We start from the raw sequence: 19,570 nt of genomic DNA, 5'->3' as shown, positions 1-19,570 counted from the left end.
TCAGAGATCCTATAGAACTTATCATGAGGCTTGCTTTGGCTGAGTACTGAATTACACACATGTGTAAGAGAACTTGGATAGCTGGAGAAATAAGTGCTAAAAAGCGTTTGGTGAGGCAATTTCTGGAACTCAAAAAAATTTTGTTCTTACAAGTCATAGTGGAAAGAACTAACAAGGCACTGGATAGCATTTCTAAAAGAATATCTCACCTTAGACTTAAGGCTTCTCTGTACCTATCCTGGAAACAGATGAAACTAATTTTAGAACAAAATTCAATAGAATGTTAAACAAAAACAAACAAACAAAAACGTACAGGCATACCTTTTTTTTTTTTTTTAATTATTATTGTGCTTGGTTTATTATGTTTTACAGATGTTGCGTTCTTTTACAAACTGAAGGCAAAATCCTTCACCAGCAAAGATTACAGCTTGCTTTATGTGATACTTGCTTTATTGTGGCAGTTTGGAACTGAACCCACAATATCATCAGAGTAAAATTCACAATGTCCATTATCTGATTTTTTTAAAATTTACCAGATATGGGGGGGAAACAGGAGAAAATAGTGACCAATAACTCAAAGAAAAATTATTCCATTTAAGGAGACCCAGAAATGATAAGACATAATGAAAAAAGGAGCAAGGACCTTAAAAGAGCTATTGTAAATGTATCCTATGTATTCAAGAAAGTGGAAGAAATTTGAACATGATGGTGACAGAAATGGAAAGTATAAAAAGAAACCTCAAATTGAACTTTGTGGGTGAAGAGTACAATATCTGAAATGAAAACCACTGGATGGAATTACCAGGAGGTTGGAGAATAGAGAAGAAAATATTAATGAATTGGAAGATAAATCAATAGAAACAATCTAAAATGTATAGAAAAGACTATGGGATAAAAATGAACAGAGCATCAGTGACCTGGGAGACAATATCAATTGGTTTTACTTATTGATAAAATAAGTAATAGAGAGAAAGTGGGGACAGAAAAAATATTTGAAGTAGTAGTTGAAAAAATTTTAGATCTGGAGAAAACTATAATCCTTCAGATCTAAGAAGCTTAATGAATACCAATCAGAAGAAACATAAAAGTAACTACCTTAAGACATATCATAATACATTTGATTAAAGCAGTGACAAAGAGAAGAACATAAAATTGGAAAGAAAATAACTGTCAACCTTGAGTTGTCGCCCAGCAAAAATACCTTTCAGGAAATGAAGGCAAAATAAAAACTTTCACACAAAATCTGAGGGAACGCATACCCAGCAGACTATATGCTACATAGAAAATATTAAAAGTTATTTTTTGGAGAAGGAAAATGGTGTCATGTAGGCATTTGGATGTATACCAAGTGATGAGGGAAGCCAGAAATGGTAAATCTATACTAATAAAAGGATAATATGCTAATTAGAGTGGATGTTTTCCTGACGACCATCTGGAAGTCCTTAGCAGCTGCCGAGGCTCAGGCAGCAATGGTAGCAGTCAGTGGAAGCAGCAGCGGGGTAATAGGGATGGCGCCTTACCCTGATCGGCCAGTTTGCCTCCAGCAGAAGGAGGCCAGACTGCGGCTTAGGCTGTGGGCTGAGGCAGAGGCAGTTAGGGGTGATCAGGCAGGCAGGCAGAGGAGTTAGAGGCCATCAGGAAGGCAGGCAGAGTGGGTAGGGGCCATCTTGCAGGCAGGCAGGCAGTTAGGAGCCAGGGTTCCCAGATTGCGAGACGGACATCCCCCGAGGGGGTCCCAGAATGGAAAGGTGCAGGCCGGCTGAGGGACACCCCTACCCCATGCATGAATTTCGTGCACTGGGCCTCTAGTATGTAAATAAATAGAAAAGATAAATTTGTTCTCTTAGTTTTGAGTCTTAATACCAAAATTTCACTGAAAAGACTTTTTTTAAGAGAGTGAAAGGGAGAGAGGGTGGTAGAGAAACATCTATGTGAGAGATACATTTATTGGTTGCTTCTTGCACACACTTCGACTGGTGTCGGGATTAAGCCTGCAACTAAAATACTTGCCCTTGACTGGGAATTGAACCCATGGCTCATTGATAGTCTAATCACTGTGCAACACCAGTCAGGGCTTCACTGAAAATATTTTAAAACTTATTTTAATGTGTTGGTTTTAAAGTTTAAGTGCAAATATAAAAATTGTTTTATAAGTGAAACGACATGTACAACAAGGGACAAAACTCAATATTTTTCAAAATGTTTTTATTAACTTGACATGACTTTGATAGATCTGGTGCAAAGAATAGGGGAAGTGGACTAGGGAAGAGAGCCGGTTTCAATCTGATATTAAATATTGGTACAGATTAATTTAACCCTTTTAAAATAAAAATAGGCATACGTGCAAGTTCTGTGCTTGTTCCACAGTCAACAGAGCAAGCCTTTTTAAGCCATGTCAAGTGCCACGTTAGAAGGCTTAGCTTTCCAACAAAATATATTTCACCAGTAAGTGTGTTCCTGACTTTTATCTCTCATGATCCTAATTGCAGATAAGATATGTTTTGAAAAGCTCTGCTGTGATGGGGAGTGGGGGTAAGGAGCCACTAGAAGACATGCATCTGATCATCCTACATTTGACTCTTGAGTGAGGATGCTTTTTTCCTTGAGATACTTTTTCAAATCTTAAGAATGGAGTTTAAATCTTCACTGTCTACTCCTTACCCCAAGACTCCATGTGTATCTTCTCAGACCTACGTAGCAGTTTTATGCTGTTGATTTTCTCAGAGGTACCTTGAATGCCAGTAATACTATGACTCAGAAGACTAGTACTGTCAGCACTTTGGAGTTTAAGTTTTTCTCTTACTTTTTGGGAAAGTTTTCCTAGACATACCTATCAGTAGTTTATTTCATTCTTGGTGTACTGTCTCATCGTTGGCATGAAATATGTATGACAGGAAGGGATGAACAGATGTTATTTTGGGGTGCTAGGCAGGGAGGTATATGATAGGATACAACAAAAGCTCTATCCTATATAATAAAAGGGTAATATGCAAATTGACTAAATGGTGGAAGGACTGATCCCTATGATGCGTACTGAGCACCAGGGTCAGATGCTCAATGCAGGAGCTGCCCCCTGGTGGTCAGTGTGCTCCACAGGGGGAGCACCGCTCAGTTACAAGCTGGGCTGAGAGCTGCGGAGCACAGCAGCAGTGGTGGGAGCCTCGTGGGAGCCTCTCCCACCTCCACGGCAGTGCTAAGGATGTCCGATAAGCCCTCAGTAGGACATCCCCTACTGAAGGGTGCAGGCCAGGCTGAGGGGCTCCTCTACCCCTCTCACCTCCTAGTGCATGAATGTCATGCACCAGGCCTCTAGTCAGGCTTATAAAAATCAGTTAAATGGTAACCTTTAGCATGTCCTCCCCAAGGCCCCAGACACGTTCACAGCAAGAACAGAATACGCTGCTAAACCCTCGCTTGTTTCCACATTTTTATTATTAGAGGCAGTGAATCTGCTCACTGTTCCTTGAGGAGCATTTCTTCTCTGTTTGAGAAGTTGGGGTCAGCCTTCTTATTTTTCAGTTGATTCTAAACAAAACATTACCAGACTCATTTAAGGTCATTTATTATTGGATGTGTCTTTTAATTTGTAACACAATCTGTAGTACATACTAGTAGACATTGAGTTGAGAGCTGTGGCAGGACTCTATTGTATTACATATTTAGCATGCTTACCAAAAAGGAAATGATACTTATCTCTAATGTTATACAAAGAACATTTTGATAACTCTTAATTTCTTTCTCCAGATTGAATTTAAAAATAATCTTGACCTCTTAGGATATGTCAAACTATATTCTTCATTTATAAGCATACCTGAAACAGACTTAACAAGTGCTAAACATATAACATAAATTCAATCAGTTATGTATGAGGCAATTTGCTTCTGCTAAGTACTAGGAAGATTTAAAAGTTCCTTTTTTTAAATATTCTGACCATTGCTAGTTGAATAGTTAATAGACATTAACTACTGTGTTGTGATTATGCAGAGACTTGGAAAATGAGCAGAATGTGTTGGCTAGGAAAGCAAAGGTGATTGTACAAAAAGAGAATATGAAAAGAATGAGAGAAACCATAGCATATTCAGGAAATGGCTACGGACACCTAGGAGGAATTTTGAGGAACTAAGCTAGAAAGGTAGCTTTGGTACAGTTGTTCTCAATGAAAAAATGTTGATGCCTAGGTTACTCTACAGAATTTTATATGGTAGGGCTCAGGTACCATCATTAGCATATATAACATGATTCTTAATCTGAAGACAAAATTGAGAACCATTTGTGTAGTTCGTGAAAGAATGGGATGGAGCCTGTAATTAACTATCCTATCGAATAAAGAGGTACGATGCAAATTGACCATCACTCCAACACACAAGATGGCCACCCCCATGTAGATACAAGATGATTGCCACAAGATGGTTGGCAGGGGAGGGCAGTTGTGGGTGATCAGGCCAGCAGGGGAGGGCAGTTGGGAGGGACCAGGCCTGCAAGGGAGGGCAGTTGGGGGTGACCGGGCTGACAGAGGAGGGCAGTTGGGAGTGGCCAGGCCTGCAGGGGAGGGCAGTTGGGAGCGACCATACTGCAGGGGAGACAATTAGGGGCAACCAGGCTGGCAAGGGAGGGCAGTTAGGGGCAATTGGGCTGGCAGGGGAGCAGTTAGGCATCGATCGGGCTGGCAGAGTAGTGGTTAGGGTGTGATCAGGCTGGCAGGCAGCAGCAGTTAGGGGCAATCAGGCAGGCAGGCGAGAGATTGGGAGCCAGCAGTCCTGGATTGTGAGAGGGATATCCAACTGCCCATTTAGGCCCAGTCCCACCAGGGTCCCAGATTGGAGAGTGTGCAGGCTAGGCTGAGGGGCTCACACACACCCCTGCAGGAATTTTGTGCACTGGGCCTCTGGTCTATAATAATAAAAGTGTAATATGCTAATTAGACTGACAGCCAGACAACCTTCAGATGAAGCTGGGGCTGCAAGGGCTGAGCCTCTTGCACAAATTTCATGCATCAAACCTCTAGTTTGTTTATATTTTGCCCTGCTCCAAAAAGGATTTAAAGTAGTAATAAGGATTTCAGAATTTATACTATGGAAATAAATAGTGTGTGTGTATTTTCCCTCGAATATGTGTATTTTGTATATAACACATCAACTTAATGTGTTTGAATGCTTCCTATTGCATTTGGGAGAAATATCCAGTGTATAATATTTTTTTTCCTCAAAAGCAGACTTTCTTGATTACTTTAGCCTTAGCCTAGCCTTGCAAGTTTTGAGTGAACTTGGGCTTCTGTTGAATTTTCTTGATCACTGAGTGTAGTACAGTCCACCACTATATCATGTGTAGAGAATACCAGTTTCTTTTTTTCATAATTACATGGTATAGTACTCTTTCCCTGGAATCCTCTCTCTCTTATATTCCTTTCAGAAACTTTTTATGGCTATTTTATTTTTCAGGTTTCAGTTATAATATCCAGCTTATGTCACCTTGAATTAATTTTTTTAATTACTCTTATCTAAAAGTAGGTATAACTCATTGTCATATGTCACCTATTAGTTTAGTTTGTTGTGTTTTTTTTCTCACGTGACTAAACTTCATAAGGACACAGGTTTAGGGAGTGTGTGTGTGTTTGTGTCTAAATCTTATTTGACATTGGTTCTGTAGTTCCTTGTACAGTAGGTATATAATGTATGTAGATACCCAGTACAATATTTATTGTATAATTTAAACAATGGTATGACCTGTTTAGATATATGTTTTTCTGAAACTTTGTTCTCATGCTATTTAGGTAGATGTAGTGATGGTATGGATTAAAAAAATGTTGGACAATTTAAAAGTAAAGATAATAAAAATCCTCATTCAAACTTACTTAAACAATAGGGAAACAGTCTTAGGTAATTAGAAGTCCAGAAGTAGGGGTCATCTGACCTCCCTTACCCTGAACTCTATAATTTATGATAAACTTGGATAATCTCTCTCTCTCTCTCTCTCTCTCTCTCTCTCTCTCTCTCTCTCTCTCTCGCCATTCTGCCTGCCTTCGTGTCTACTTTATCTTCTAAATTGGTTACCCTTGTGTGGTTACAACAATGTTGACAATGACAAGGTAACATGACATTTTTCTAAAGGAGACACACAAATGGCTTACAAGCACATGACAAGATGTTCAATGTCATTAGTCATTAGGGAAATGAAAACCAAACCACAACGAGCTACCACTTCACATTTGCAGGGATGACTATAGTATTAAAAAATGGAAAAAGCAATGTTAGCAAGAATATGCTGAAATTAAACCACGTATATTGCTGATAAAACTATAAAATGTTACAGTTGCTGTGAAAATTTTTGGTAGTTCTTCAAAAAATTAAACAAAATTACCATATGTTTTAGCCATTCCTCATAGATATATACCAAAAAGAATTGGAAACATGTATTCAAACAAATACTTGTACACAGATGTTCATAGCAGCACGGCTCACAATAGCCAAAAGGTGGAAACAACCCAAATGTCTTTCTATAAATGAATGGATTATGCTATATTCATGGATACTATTCAGTCAGAAAAAGAAAGAAAATAGTGATACCTGCTATAGTGAGGATGAACCTCGAAAACATTATTATGCTACATGAATTAAGCCAGACAAAAAAGGTCACGTACTGTATGATTCCGTGTATATATAGAACAAGTAAATCTATAGAGGTAGGAGGCAGCTTGGTGGTTTCTAGGGGCTGGGTAGAGGGAAAAGGGAGTGAATGATTAAGGAAAACAACGTTTTCTTTTTGGGAGATGGGAGGGTTTTAGAGGTAGGTAGACATGGTGGTTGTAAAACATTGTGAATATATTAAATGGCACTGACTTGTTCACTTTAATGTGGTTAATTTTAAGTAAGTTTTACCTGAATTAAAATCGAGTACACAAATACATTGCCATCATATATTAATTATATAGGGGATCCCAAAAAAATGTGTACACATTTTAAAAGCAGCTAACTCACTTTTTATTCCTTTCAGGGTTTAATTTGAAATAATGGGTGAAGCCAGACTAAGCTTTGAACAAAGACAATTTATCCTAAAGTGCCACTAGACTTTTTTTTTTTTTTTTAATGGGGATACATAAAAGATAGTATGTATCCTTTTATGTATACAAACTATCATACTCATACTGGTTTTGTTACGGTACAAAACCAGCAACAGTCGACGAATTGAGGGCGCACAAATACCAAAGGAAATTATTCTTAATGTCTGTGATTTCATTGCTTCGTGTTATCAGCAGTTCCTGGATCAGAATGGTCATCAGTTTGAAAACAGGCATTAAGCCGAAACCAGTTTGGCTCAATGGATAGAGCGTCGGCTTGGGGACTGAAGGGTCCCGGGTTCAATTCCGGTCAAGGGCATATACCTTGGATGCGGGCACATCCCCAGTGGGGGGTATGCAAGAGTCAGATGATCGATGATTCTCTCTCATCGATGTTTCTAACTCTCTATCTCTCTCCCTTCCTCTCTGTACAAAATCAATAAAATATATATATTTAAAAATAATAATAAAATTAAAAAAGGAAACAAAACAGGCATTGACAAAAAAATTTCTGTAGATTTTTTTAAATTTTAAAAATGGACTTTATATTAATAAACACTGACTTTATAATCATTCAAATTATAATACATTTTTGGGATGCCCTGTATAATAAATCAGTATACTATAGTTGATTTAATCACAGATATACCAGGGATGATGAGTGAGTCTTACTTTTGTTACATTTGCTTTCCATGAATATTATCTGTTAAGAGAAGTGTGTATATTCACTTAATCAGTGAACTTCTATTTGCTATCCTTTAACATTTTTTATTAAACATCTATTTAACTGTTTTTATAGAAATTTAAGTTTGGATGACCAGGGCTTTAATAGACTAAGTTTATTTCAAATGATCCAAGGAATTGAGTTAATACTATGCACTTTTAGTGATAAAATTGTTTTTCTTAACGTTCTTTAAAAATGCCCTCAATGCTGTTTTGTCCAATAAATATTTTCACATTTATTTCATAGAGTTAGTAAATGAAATGTCAATAAAATTTCTAATACCACAGCGAGAATTATAAATATAGCATGTAATTTTCTTATCTTTGCTTAATCAGCCTAGCATCAGTTTCTCTAACATTTGATTTTTTTTCTTTGTCATTGTGATTATTTCAAAATAATTATGTTAAATGGCACTAGGATTCGTACTCATTTTCAGCTCCCCCTACTTTATTTTTACTAAGTGATCTGATCGACTTAATAATCTTGTTCTCAGCTTAGCGTAAAATTATATTTAAGTGGAATACCACCCCTAAGAGCAAAGGATGCTGAGAAGACAATAAGAACCAGGTAGCATTTATATATCAGAGCTTATTTGGGGGCCCTTACCCCAGCAAAGTAAACTTTTTAAAAGTTATTTAGGCTTATTATACCTTTAAAACATAAAAGAGTGTGCATGCGCTCTGTTTCACACTTTCCCAGCCTGGTATTAGCTTTAAGCCATAGAAAAACCTAAACAGTTCCCATTGTTAATAACTTGTTAACTATTTTTAAATAATCAGATGAGAAATCCATTCTGGACCAGAAACCTTCTAAACCAGCTGCTCCACAAGTTCCACCCAAGAAGCCTACTCCACCCACCAAAGCCAATAATTTATTGAGATCTTCTGGAACAGTGTACCCAAAGCGACCTGAGAAACCAGTTCCTCCACTACCACCTGTAGCCAGGTACGATTTAAGCTAATTAATTTACCTGTCTTTAACATCAATGCCTTTCTAAATCTCAAAGAAAATTTTAAAGTATTTTGTTTTCATATTTTTCTATAGATTTTTAATAATTCTCTATTAAATATTAATCTTATATTCACACTTATATTCAGTGAATATACTCATATTAAGCTGTTTTTACATTTCTGAATTTATTGGGATTAGTTTTAAGGTAGAAGTCAATATTTATGGAAATCATTTTATAGAACAGAAAGAAAAATCAGTATTATGCTATAACATCTTAATATCATTAAATTAAAATGTTAAAAAATGGTCATATTTTACATACAAGTGATTTTTGCCTCTGTTTGATTTTCTCATTTCAGAATTAATGGGGAAGTGCCTACCATTTCATCAAAATTTGAAACTGAACCAGTATCAAAACCAAAGTTAGATTCTGAACAGTCACCACTTAGACCAAAATCAGTAGATCTAGATTCATTTACAGTTAGGAGCTTTAAAGAAACAGGTAAGTTAACATGTAGAAAGGTGGTACATTTTAAAAGTTGCCAGTATAATTTTCAGAAACAATTTAAATAAATTTGTATACACAATTTATGTGTGGACAGATACAGTGGAATTTAATTAAAATTTGTTTTAAATCTATGAAGCCAAAATAGAAAAACATAAAAGAAGATAAATGGGCAGGATATTTATGATTCACATAAACTTTCTTATTGGCCAGAGGACTGAGGTGGCGATTAAGAGTTCATTCATTTGTCATCTGACTCTTCAGAATAGATGACCACACCACTTAAGTCACACAGATCTGAAAATGTTTTAGTTTTAGAAGTTTAAAAATAAAGACTTCAATGCTAGCACTAGATCACATTTTAAAATATTTTTTATTTTCTACTTAAAACCAATATACTTTTCTATTCAGACCAATAGGCTTTTTGTGACTTACTCTCTACATATCAGCAGTCTTTACTTCTTTAGGTAAATGATGTTCATTAAGTTTTAGACTGACTTTTTCAGCCTATTAATCATCTTTATTAGTTTCTAGTCTTTTATCCATTTTAGTTCTAAAATGGAACACTTGAACAGGAAGTCTTGATACAAGTCAAAAGTGTCACTATTGAAACATTGTACACTTGTGGTAATGGTTTTTGTATAGTACTTTGAATTTGTTTTTAGTTTTTATACATTTTCAAAGCACTTTCTCAGATATGTTCTTATTTTACAGTAATTGTAAGAGGCAAATACTAATTTTTCTATGGTACATCTAAACAGAGTAAGCTAAAGGTACATCAGATGTTCAATAGCACATAAACCAGAAGGGAACTTTTTAAATCATATTTATACTAAATGCTCTGTGAAATATTTTTTTAAATTTTAATATTTTAAATATATTTTTAGTTTCAGTGTTAATATAAACTGAAGGTTAGTTATACTTAGATTTTTATTTTGTCACTATATTGGAAAATGTACTATTTATTAATTTTAAAAATTCTTCAGATGATTTTATTTGTCTTTCCTCTTCAGTTTGCCAATACCAAAGCTCTGACCTAACATGGCCTCCCACAGTTTTTTAATTGTGGAAGTGTCTTATCGATCCTTTTATCATGTATTTTGGATCCTGCCTGCTCTGGATGAAGCCATATTCATTAATAATTTCTGGAATTTAAGATGTTGGTTCTATTTTAGAGCCATTTACTCAAATATGTTCAGTATGGTTTATCTGATGAAAATTATTCATATTCACTGTTAGTTAAATAAAGTAAAATTCTCTGTGTTTTTCAAAATACTCCTTTCTGTTGAGGTTAGTGGTGAAAATATGATTCTATCAGTTCTTACTTGTTTTCTGTTTGATGTAAAATACAACTAAAAATGTGTTTTCAAAAGTCATAGTTGGAGAAATAAAGATGAAGTGCACAGTTTTAACTCTGGAAAACAAAACTCCATGGACATTACCTTTTTTAATTTCCACAATTATCTTCGACCTTTATCAGAAGTCTTAAATTTTAATGAGTCATTTTGGGAGCTGAAGAAGTAATATGTAGAGCTTCTATAGTCTCTATTTTTCTGTTACTTTGTATCATTCTTGAATATTTTTCATCATTTGGTTGTCTCAAGGTCATGAAAATTGCACAAAAAAAAATTTAAGTAAATAAAAAACATTTTTAGTTTTCCAAACTTTTTCTATATATGATCACCAGTAAATTCTGTTTCCTTTGCTACATTTCTAATAAAAATTATGTGTAACAGTGTGAAAGTATTGGTAGTTGAAAAGTTCTGCTTTTTGCCTTGTTTTTGGTCCCAATTCTTATCTTACATCCATAGCCATTATTCAGTCCTTCATTAAAAACCAGAGGCTTTGTGGAACAGGGTTTGAAATTTTCTGTTTTCTTTCTTTATCAAATGAATAAGGGAGTAACTTAGAGATGCTGAGATTTGTATATGGTCAAGAAACTAAGAGCTGACTTTCAAGCTGCTGTCCTTTATTCTTTCAGGGATAAAGTATCAGGCTGCCCTAGGTGTACCACACTTATACCCTGTAAAGTTCAGAAAATATAAATTTTGGAAATTGAGTTCATCTTAAGTGGCAGATATTTACTAAGAAGTAGTATTTGATACACTACTTATGCAGTACTATTGTAGGCATAAGTAGTGTATCAACATAAAAGGCACAGTTGGTGACAGTAGCCTATGGTCTCAGACCATAACTCAGGCTATTTCTTATTTTCTTTTAATAAGATGTTTTACCTCTTCTTCAGAAACTGTTCTGCATCAAATACAGCCCTTTAACAAGTTTCAGACAGTTGTAAAAAATACAAAAATCTTAGAGTTTCATTATGATGTAAAGTAATAAATAATTTCAAGTGAAATGACAGAGTAGAAAGTGGGTTGTAAATTATTAGTTGATGGTCATTTTTGGCATATTTCTTCTATAAATATATTTTCTTGCTTAAGTAACAATTGAACAGCCCAAAATTTCTATGATACTAGAATGCCTAACATGGAAGTTGGTATAAAAAATTATTTCCTTTCTGCTCCCCTCTTCCATTGTTAATCCCATCTCATTCTGTTTCTGCTCCTATCTAGGAAGGATGTAAATTCCTGATCCTCCTCTCAGATAGGATTTTCCTGTATATAAAGGCATATAAAACACATGTATGTATATAAGTACAGACTCTGACTTTTGTACATGTAAGAAAAACATTCCAAAGCAGCCAATTAGGTTTTATTTTTCTTTTGAAAAGTTTATATATATATCCTCATATATGATATAAAATAGTACTACAAATTGTAGAGCTGTTACAACCATGTTTTAATTGCTTTTTCAAACACTTCATTAAAAAATTGGTTTGGATAATCTCGCTGCCACTACTGGTTAATCATAAACTTTATGTGATCTAAATAATTTTCCAGACAGTTTACAATTAGTTTTAAAATAGAAAATGTAGTGGTAAAGTAATTATGTCAAAAGCACAGATGATGAAGTATTCTTAAGAGTGTAGCATTTTAATCTTTTTTGTTGTTATTAATCCGAACCCCATGATATTTTTTTTCATTGACTTTTCGATACACTGGAAGAGAAGGGATAAAATAGAGTGAGAGAGAGACAGAAAGGGAGAGAGAGATATAAGAGAGACACAGTGATTGGTTGTCTCCTGCACACACCCCAACTGAGGCTGGGGATCGAAACTGCAACCCTTTTGTATGCAGGGCCATTCTCTAACCAATGAGATACACGGGCCACGGTGTATTTTTTATCTTTTTAAATTGCTTTTCTGTGGTAAATTCTTGGGTTAAAATTTGTATCTTCTAATAATTTCCTTGATGTCATTCTAGAGAATATAAGATATTATTGAATTTTCATTTATTTATATATATATGAGATTTCAAGTGTTATACTAAGTTGCATTTTTTATTGAAATATTTTAAAGTTTTTATTAGATCATAGAATTAAAATTTTCTCATATTTACTATATGCTGAAGACTAAACCTTGACTAAAAGGTAGTTTAATTTTAGTAACAGCTATATTAAATATATATATAGAAATTTATACCCATCATAATTTTCCCTTTGAAAAACAAAAGAAAAAATCTAAAATCCAGGACAAATCTTATGTAAGTTTAGATTATTTGTAATAGGTATGTGCTAAATATTGAGCTAATTCTATTCGTTCTGCAACTGTTTCTTTTTCCTGCTTTGTAAAATAAATTTTTGGTTTAGTCTTTTTTCTAGACATTTCTATCCTTGACTTTTCTTTCCAGATTTTGTTTCCTAGCCTGTTTGCCATGTTTCCCTTCTTACGTGTCAGAAAATTATTCTACCTTTCTCCATTTTGGTAAGATAACAATTTATAAAAGAAATCAAAATATTATATTCACTATAAATAGGTGGTGCACATTGATTAATTTTCTTTTTTTGTGTAACTTTACTAAAAGTGTACATGTTTGTCTGTCTATTCTAACCCTTTGGTTTTCCATTTTAAAATAAAATGAAATTCATGTTAGAAAAATTTTCCTGGTCAGTTTAAGATATTTTTTGATAAAAGTTTTTTGTTTACTTGAAAACAATAAAAATCAGTTTACTTTCTCCCCCAATCTGATATTTCATTGAGATTTTTAAAAACTCCATGTCGTCTTAGGCAGTATTTAGAAATTTAAATGGCTGGCAGAGTGACAATGTGATTGCAAGAATTAAGTGGTTGTCATGCCTTTTATGCCACATGGACAGTCTAAATCTATTGTTATTACTCAGGGAAATTGAAAAGTGTTTAATATATCATGAGTCCAAGATGTGCACTATTTTATTTTACTAACCGAATGGCTTCAATGGAGGACCTGAGAAAGTTTTAGAATAGTAAAATCATTTATCTTGCTGTTGTAGCCCAAAATTAGACACATAAAAGGCCATTTTTTTTTTTTTTACATGAGCATGATGTATAATTTACCTTTTATTTACTCTTTCAGTTTCATTTATCTTCATCCCTTTCTATGGTTTTCTGTTTATTTCTTTTTCTTTCTGCAAGTTGCTTCAATATGCATTTGAAAATAATCTCCAGGGACCAAAATGATTAGATTGTACTTTTCAAGGTGGGTTTTTTTTAGGTTATCAGTATACATCAGTGTAAAAAATATTTTTTCACCCCTTAAACTACAGTATATTTTTAACATTTAAAAAATATTAAAAAAATAAAAATAAAAATAAATATATATTTGCTTTGTGGGTGACATTTACAGATAAAGTGATATACACACACACACACACACACACACACACACTGTATAATGACTTTTACATTAAAACCACTGTTTATTATTGTTTGTTTTGTTTTATTTTATTTTATACTTATAGACAATTATTTTACTCAAGACAATAATTAAACCAAGCACTTTAGATTGCCTGTTGTGACATATTGACCTAGTGACTAGATGTAAAATAGAATCCAGAATAGAATCCCAGAATGTGAAGGTGAGAAGAATAAAGTGGTCAACAGACGTTTAGGTGTCATAAATTACATATTGCCAAAAAGTGATACCTAACTTTCTCTGCCTTATCCCTTTTTTCTTCATCTCTTTAAAAAAAAATCTAAATGAATTATTTTGAATATAAAAGTTGATGAATAAGCTGAGGACAGTAATGATTAGAATCTTTAGATTCTATTATAAAATAGTATAACTGAGGTGGGGCATCTAAATATTTTACAGAAGTGTATAAACATTCAGGTAACGAAAACATGAAGAATGATTCTATACCTGGAAGACTAGGCCAAAGAAATCTGCCATTTCAAGAATCTTGACTGTGGTTAATATCCCTAGTTTATAATTTGGTCTTAAGGAAAATAATATTGACAGTGGAAGTATCTGGAATTACCCTTAAGATTTTTGTATACTTATAGATACCTGTGTTTCAAAATTAAAGACCAGCTCCTTTAAGAAGGTTTTCTGGATCATTTAGAAAAAGGCATTATACACTATTGTTTCAGGAATATGAGTTACTAGATTTCTCTTTACACCTGTTATTGGATCTAAGGTCAGCTAGCCTTTGAAGGTGGGGAAACTAGTGGATGATCTATGTAGGATTTTTCCTTGATTTCCCATCTGCCTTATGTTTATAACTACCTTGTAACTTCTAAACATGCTGATGTCTCTGTAGAAATGCAGTAAACTATAAACAGTGTGCATCCTAGTTTTAATATAGTGTGTACATACATACATATCAAACACATTAAATTGTGTTTTCACTTTACAAAAAGCAACTGGAAAATAGCAGTGTGGGTCCCAGATATAGTTGAGTCCTTAAAATTTGAATATCAGGATACTACCTGAAGTTTAAAACAAAGCTTTTGTTTTTATTATATGATACAGTAATTATGAGTTGAAATAAATTATTTTTTATAAGGAAGAACTTAAGATGATAGGTTTTTTTAATGCAACAACAGCTTGTGTACAGATTTATATCTTTCAAGAACTTTTTGCTCTGGTCTAAGTCTGTTAAAAGCATGAACTTTATATTGTTACTAAAGCCTTATGCTATAAAATGTATCAGGTGAAGAGGATGTTTGTTTTCTAAGGGTGAGTGTTGTTTTCTAAATGCATATGAAAAGCACAGGTCAACTTGTGAGTTCTTTCATTTAAAGTTTGCTAAAAATCCAGAAATATTTTTTACTTTTCAAAATGCACAGTTATCTCTTATTGTATACATTGAATTTTATTCTCCAGATATTGTGAATTTTGATGACATAGCTTCCTCAGAAAACTTACTACATCTCACTGCAAACAGACCGAAGATGCCTGGAAGAAGGTTGCCTGGCCGCTTCAATGGCGGGCATTCTGTGAGTTACACTTACTGTTGTAAAACGAGGAATTTAGCAGCTCCAGAGTCCTTCTGAAGATAAGATTGAGGGAGGCTCTATAGCTTTACTAAAGTTTGAAAAACAGGAAGATAGCTGTTGTACTCAAGTGGTACATGTTGTATTTAAGATGTGGGGAATGTGTCTTGCTCATTTAAAGAGCTGGGAATGGAAGGTTCCAGAATCAGAAGTAGAGAGTCCTGAGACCATAACCACAGAGCACTCAAAAAAAGGACACGGTGTATTGTATAATCTGCCTGACCAACAACAATAATTAGAATTGAGTGGTACATATATACATTTTAGGAAAGATAGAAAACATCTTTCTCCTTGAAGTAGGAAGTGATTTATATAGTACTAGTCCTGGTATATAAATGTGGAACTTCCTTTTATGCTTTTTATATATTACTTGGGATACTAGTAATACTTTAGTGCTAATATATCGTTTTTAAGTACATATCTTTAACTAGAGAACTTTTTACCACTGAGAGGGAACCTGTTTTTCCCTCAAGCTATGCAAGTGACTCTTCAGCTTGAAATTATGTAACATCCTGTTAATAATAATGGAACATTAGTGCTGAGAACAGAGATAAAAGTTATTTATTTTATTATCAAGTACTAACTTTTCCTACTTTGGTGTTTTCTGTTTCTTGATTAAAAAAAAAAAAATCATCTAGCCAACTCAAAGCCCAGAAAAAATCTTGAAGTCACCCAAAGAAGAAGATAGTGCCAACATAAAGCCATCTGAATTTAAAAAGGATTCTTGCAACTCTCCAAAGGTGAGGTGTGGTCCAAGATTTATATACTGTCGTTGTGGTCTAAGGTTTATATATTGTGTAAGATTCTTTTTAAACATCAGAGCTGTGTAATTTGAAGTGTCCTTTAAGAAATATTTCTTCTGCCAAGAAATAAAATAATACTTGCTAAAAAAAAATTGAACTGTTAAATTGTCACACTATTCTCTGCAGATCTTTTTTTTTTTTTTAGAAGACCTCACATTTATTTTAAATGAATATGTTTTCTACTTGTTAAGGCATAGATCTATACATTTATTTTACTTTCATGAAACATAAACTCATTAGGGGAGAAGCATTCACATGTTTGCTTCTTATCTAGCTTGATGCTTGGTACCATAATAAGCACTGGAATGAGTAGTAGAATATATGGTTTCTCCCATCTATTTTATGATAAGACCTTTTTCTAAACTCTAGATATCCTATCTAATAAAGAGGGAATATGCTAATGGACCCACATACCATCACAAAGATGGTGGCACTCACAGCCAATAGGAGGGAATATGCTAATTGACTTCCCTGCACTCAAAGACGGTGGTTCTGCCCTGACTGGTTTAGCTCAGTGGATGGAACGTCACCCTGCAGACTGAAGGGTCCTAGGTTCAATTCTGGTCAAGGACATGTACCTTGGTTGTGGGCACATCCCCAGTGGCTGGTGTGCAGGAGGCAGCTGATCAATGTCTCTCATTGATATTTCTAACTATTCCTTTCCCTTCCTCTCTGTAAAAAATCAATAAAAATATTTAAAAAGTAAATAAATAAAACAAAGATGGCAGTGCTCATAGCCAATAAGGAGGGATATGCTAATTGACTGCCACACCTTCCAAGATGGTGGCACCCAGTCCCCTCAGCCCCACTGGGGCAGCAGGTACACAACAAGGCCAGGCCCTGCCACTCCATGCCTACCTCGAGTCCCCCAGACCCCTCAGCACCCTAGCCACCCAGCACTGGCCCAAGGCACAGGCAAGCCTCGGATGGCGGCTGCTCAGTTGCCCAGGGTTGCCCAAGGTTCAGATAACCAGGCCAGCCAAGGCTTGTGCTGCTGGCAGTGGCAGCAGCAGAACTGTGATTGGGCATCACCTTCCCCTGATCACCTGGTCTCCTGAGGGCTCCCGGACTATGAGAGGGGGCAGGCCAGGCTGAGGGATGCCCCCTCCAGTGCATGAATTTTCATGTACTGGGCCTCCCGTTATTATTTAAAGGAGTATTACCACTATGGAATCATATTTAAGAAGGTCATTTTCTCCCATTATCTGTGGTGATTTTGTTTCCAGATCTCCCCCCCCCCCAATATATATAATTTTATATTTAATACGTACATGCATACATATCTTTTTCCTTTGGGGAAGCATCAATGACTTCTCTTTAGCATATCAATTGCCAGGACAAGTTGATCTGATAACCAAGATGGCTACTAAGTGACAAGTGACTAACAGTCAAGTAGTCTATAAGCCACTTGGACCCCAGGACAAACAGATAATTCACATTCTGGGCAGGACAGAATGAGACAACTCGAGATTTAATCACACTACTCAGAATGGCCTACAATTTAAAACAGGAATTGTTATCTCTGGAATTGCTTATTTAATATTTTAAGATGGAAAAGAAATATTTTCAGACCGAGGTTGACTGCAGGTAAAAAGTGCATAATGGAAAACTGCAGAAGGGAGGGACTGTATATTCTTGCTTCTAGATAGTCCACGAGGCAAACTATTCATAATGTAAATCTAATGTATTTTTTTTTTAAGAAAACAAAATCCTTGGTATTTCTCACAAAAATACCTTAATGATTTGCAAGTTCATTTTTTAGTGTAGTGTTTTCCAGTTGTGAATACCAGACTACTTTTAGTATTCCAAATTTACTATTTATCTTGCCATATTGCTTTATTTGTCTCCTTGCTATAAAAACCTTTTGGATTTAAATGTAATATTAAATCTGAATACAAATAAATTCACAATGATTTCTATTGTATTTTCAGCCATCTCTGTACCTTTCAACACCTTCAAGTCCTTCAAAACCAAATGCAGCTAGTTTTTTAACTCCATTAGAAATCAAAGCTAAATTAGAAGCAGATGATGGGAAAAAAAATTCCCTGGATGAAATTAAAGCTGAGATGATTGAGCTGCTGTGCATTGTGGAAGCACTGAAAAAAGAGCACGGGTAAGGAGCCTTTGGATACTACTTGACACTTGTGTAAAGAATTCTTCCAAATCAGACGAAGTATTCCAAGTTATTGATATCAACAAGTATTATTTTCAAAGAAATTTCCATTAATAGTGCTTATCTCCTCTTGGCAAAAAAACAACAAACTTGAATTAGAAAACTTGTCCAAGTAGCCCAATTATAAGAAAGGTACAAGCCTACCTATCATTTAAAGCTAGAAATTTACTGGCCCAAATCAGGAGTTAATTAAACAAAAAATTAGGAAAACCATATTATATGTTGGATCTGGGTATATCTTTTTGTATGTTTATTTCTCAGAGACTTTGATCGCTGTTTCTGCTAGAGTCAAACTGCATGTTTATAAAAGAAATGGGTGGGGATAGGTGGTCTCTAAGGACCCATCTGTTACCTCTGAAAGTTTTTGAGAATGGTATATGTTGACACATACCCTCAGTGAAAGTTAAGAACATTTTCTGCAAAAGCCCAGTAGTTAGATCAAAGATCAGCTATCTAACTGAAGTGAGGATAAAAGGTCAGGTGCTCTTTTCCTTTCTCACTGTCTCCTGTAGCCTCTACAACCATTTCCTTGAATCTGGAATCTGGTGTAAAAGTCCCCTCCAGAAACCATGTTACCTCTGAGCCTGAATGTACAATTTCTCCCCCAATACTCAGCTGGCATTGGGTTCTTTAATAAAAACAATATTAAGATGAATAATAGGATGTATTTGTAGTTTGCAGAGCATTTTTGTAAACATCTCTTGATACAAATAAAAATTTATCTTGAGCATCTACTTAAATAATACTTTATGCATATATAATCATATAAAGAGAATATTTGTAATTTGATATATTATGGCTCTTTCTTGAATCCTTCAGTTTATCTCTTCTGAATTCAGCAATTTTTTCACAGATTCTGTAATATGCACATTATTAACTGTAAGTTATTTCATTTAGGAAATACTTACTGAGTACCACCCATGTACCCAAGAGCCCTCCTGATTTGTTGATTTTGACATTTTATATTTTTGATACCAGGTGTGCTTA

At 34.7% G+C, this 19,570-nt stretch overlaps 1 protein-coding gene across 2 annotated transcripts in view; it reads left to right on the top strand.

Annotated features, from left to right (window-relative positions):
- Positions 1 to 19,570, top strand: part of LOC118705140 (CD2 associated protein) — a 104,788-nt gene that overhangs the window by 74,958 nt on the left and 10,260 nt on the right. For both annotated transcript variants that reach the window (XM_036413472.2, XM_036413473.1), the window contains 5 exons: positions 8,558 to 8,723; positions 9,089 to 9,231; positions 15,438 to 15,550; positions 16,246 to 16,347; positions 18,342 to 18,523. In XM_036413472.2, the coding sequence (XP_036269365.1) occupies positions 8,558 to 8,723; positions 9,089 to 9,231; positions 15,438 to 15,550; positions 16,246 to 16,347; positions 18,342 to 18,523 (706 nt within the window). The remainder of the gene's footprint in view (positions 1 to 8,557; positions 8,724 to 9,088; positions 9,232 to 15,437; positions 15,551 to 16,245; positions 16,348 to 18,341; positions 18,524 to 19,570) is intronic.

This window comes from Pipistrellus kuhlii, unplaced genomic scaffold (assembly GCF_014108245.1).
Source record: "Pipistrellus kuhlii isolate mPipKuh1 unplaced genomic scaffold, mPipKuh1.p scaffold_m20_p_5, whole genome shotgun sequence".
Classification (NCBI taxonomy): domain Eukaryota; kingdom Metazoa; phylum Chordata; class Mammalia; order Chiroptera; family Vespertilionidae; genus Pipistrellus; species Pipistrellus kuhlii.
Note: the sequence above shows the minus strand (reverse complement) of the source record. Positions and strands in the feature narration are given on the sequence as shown.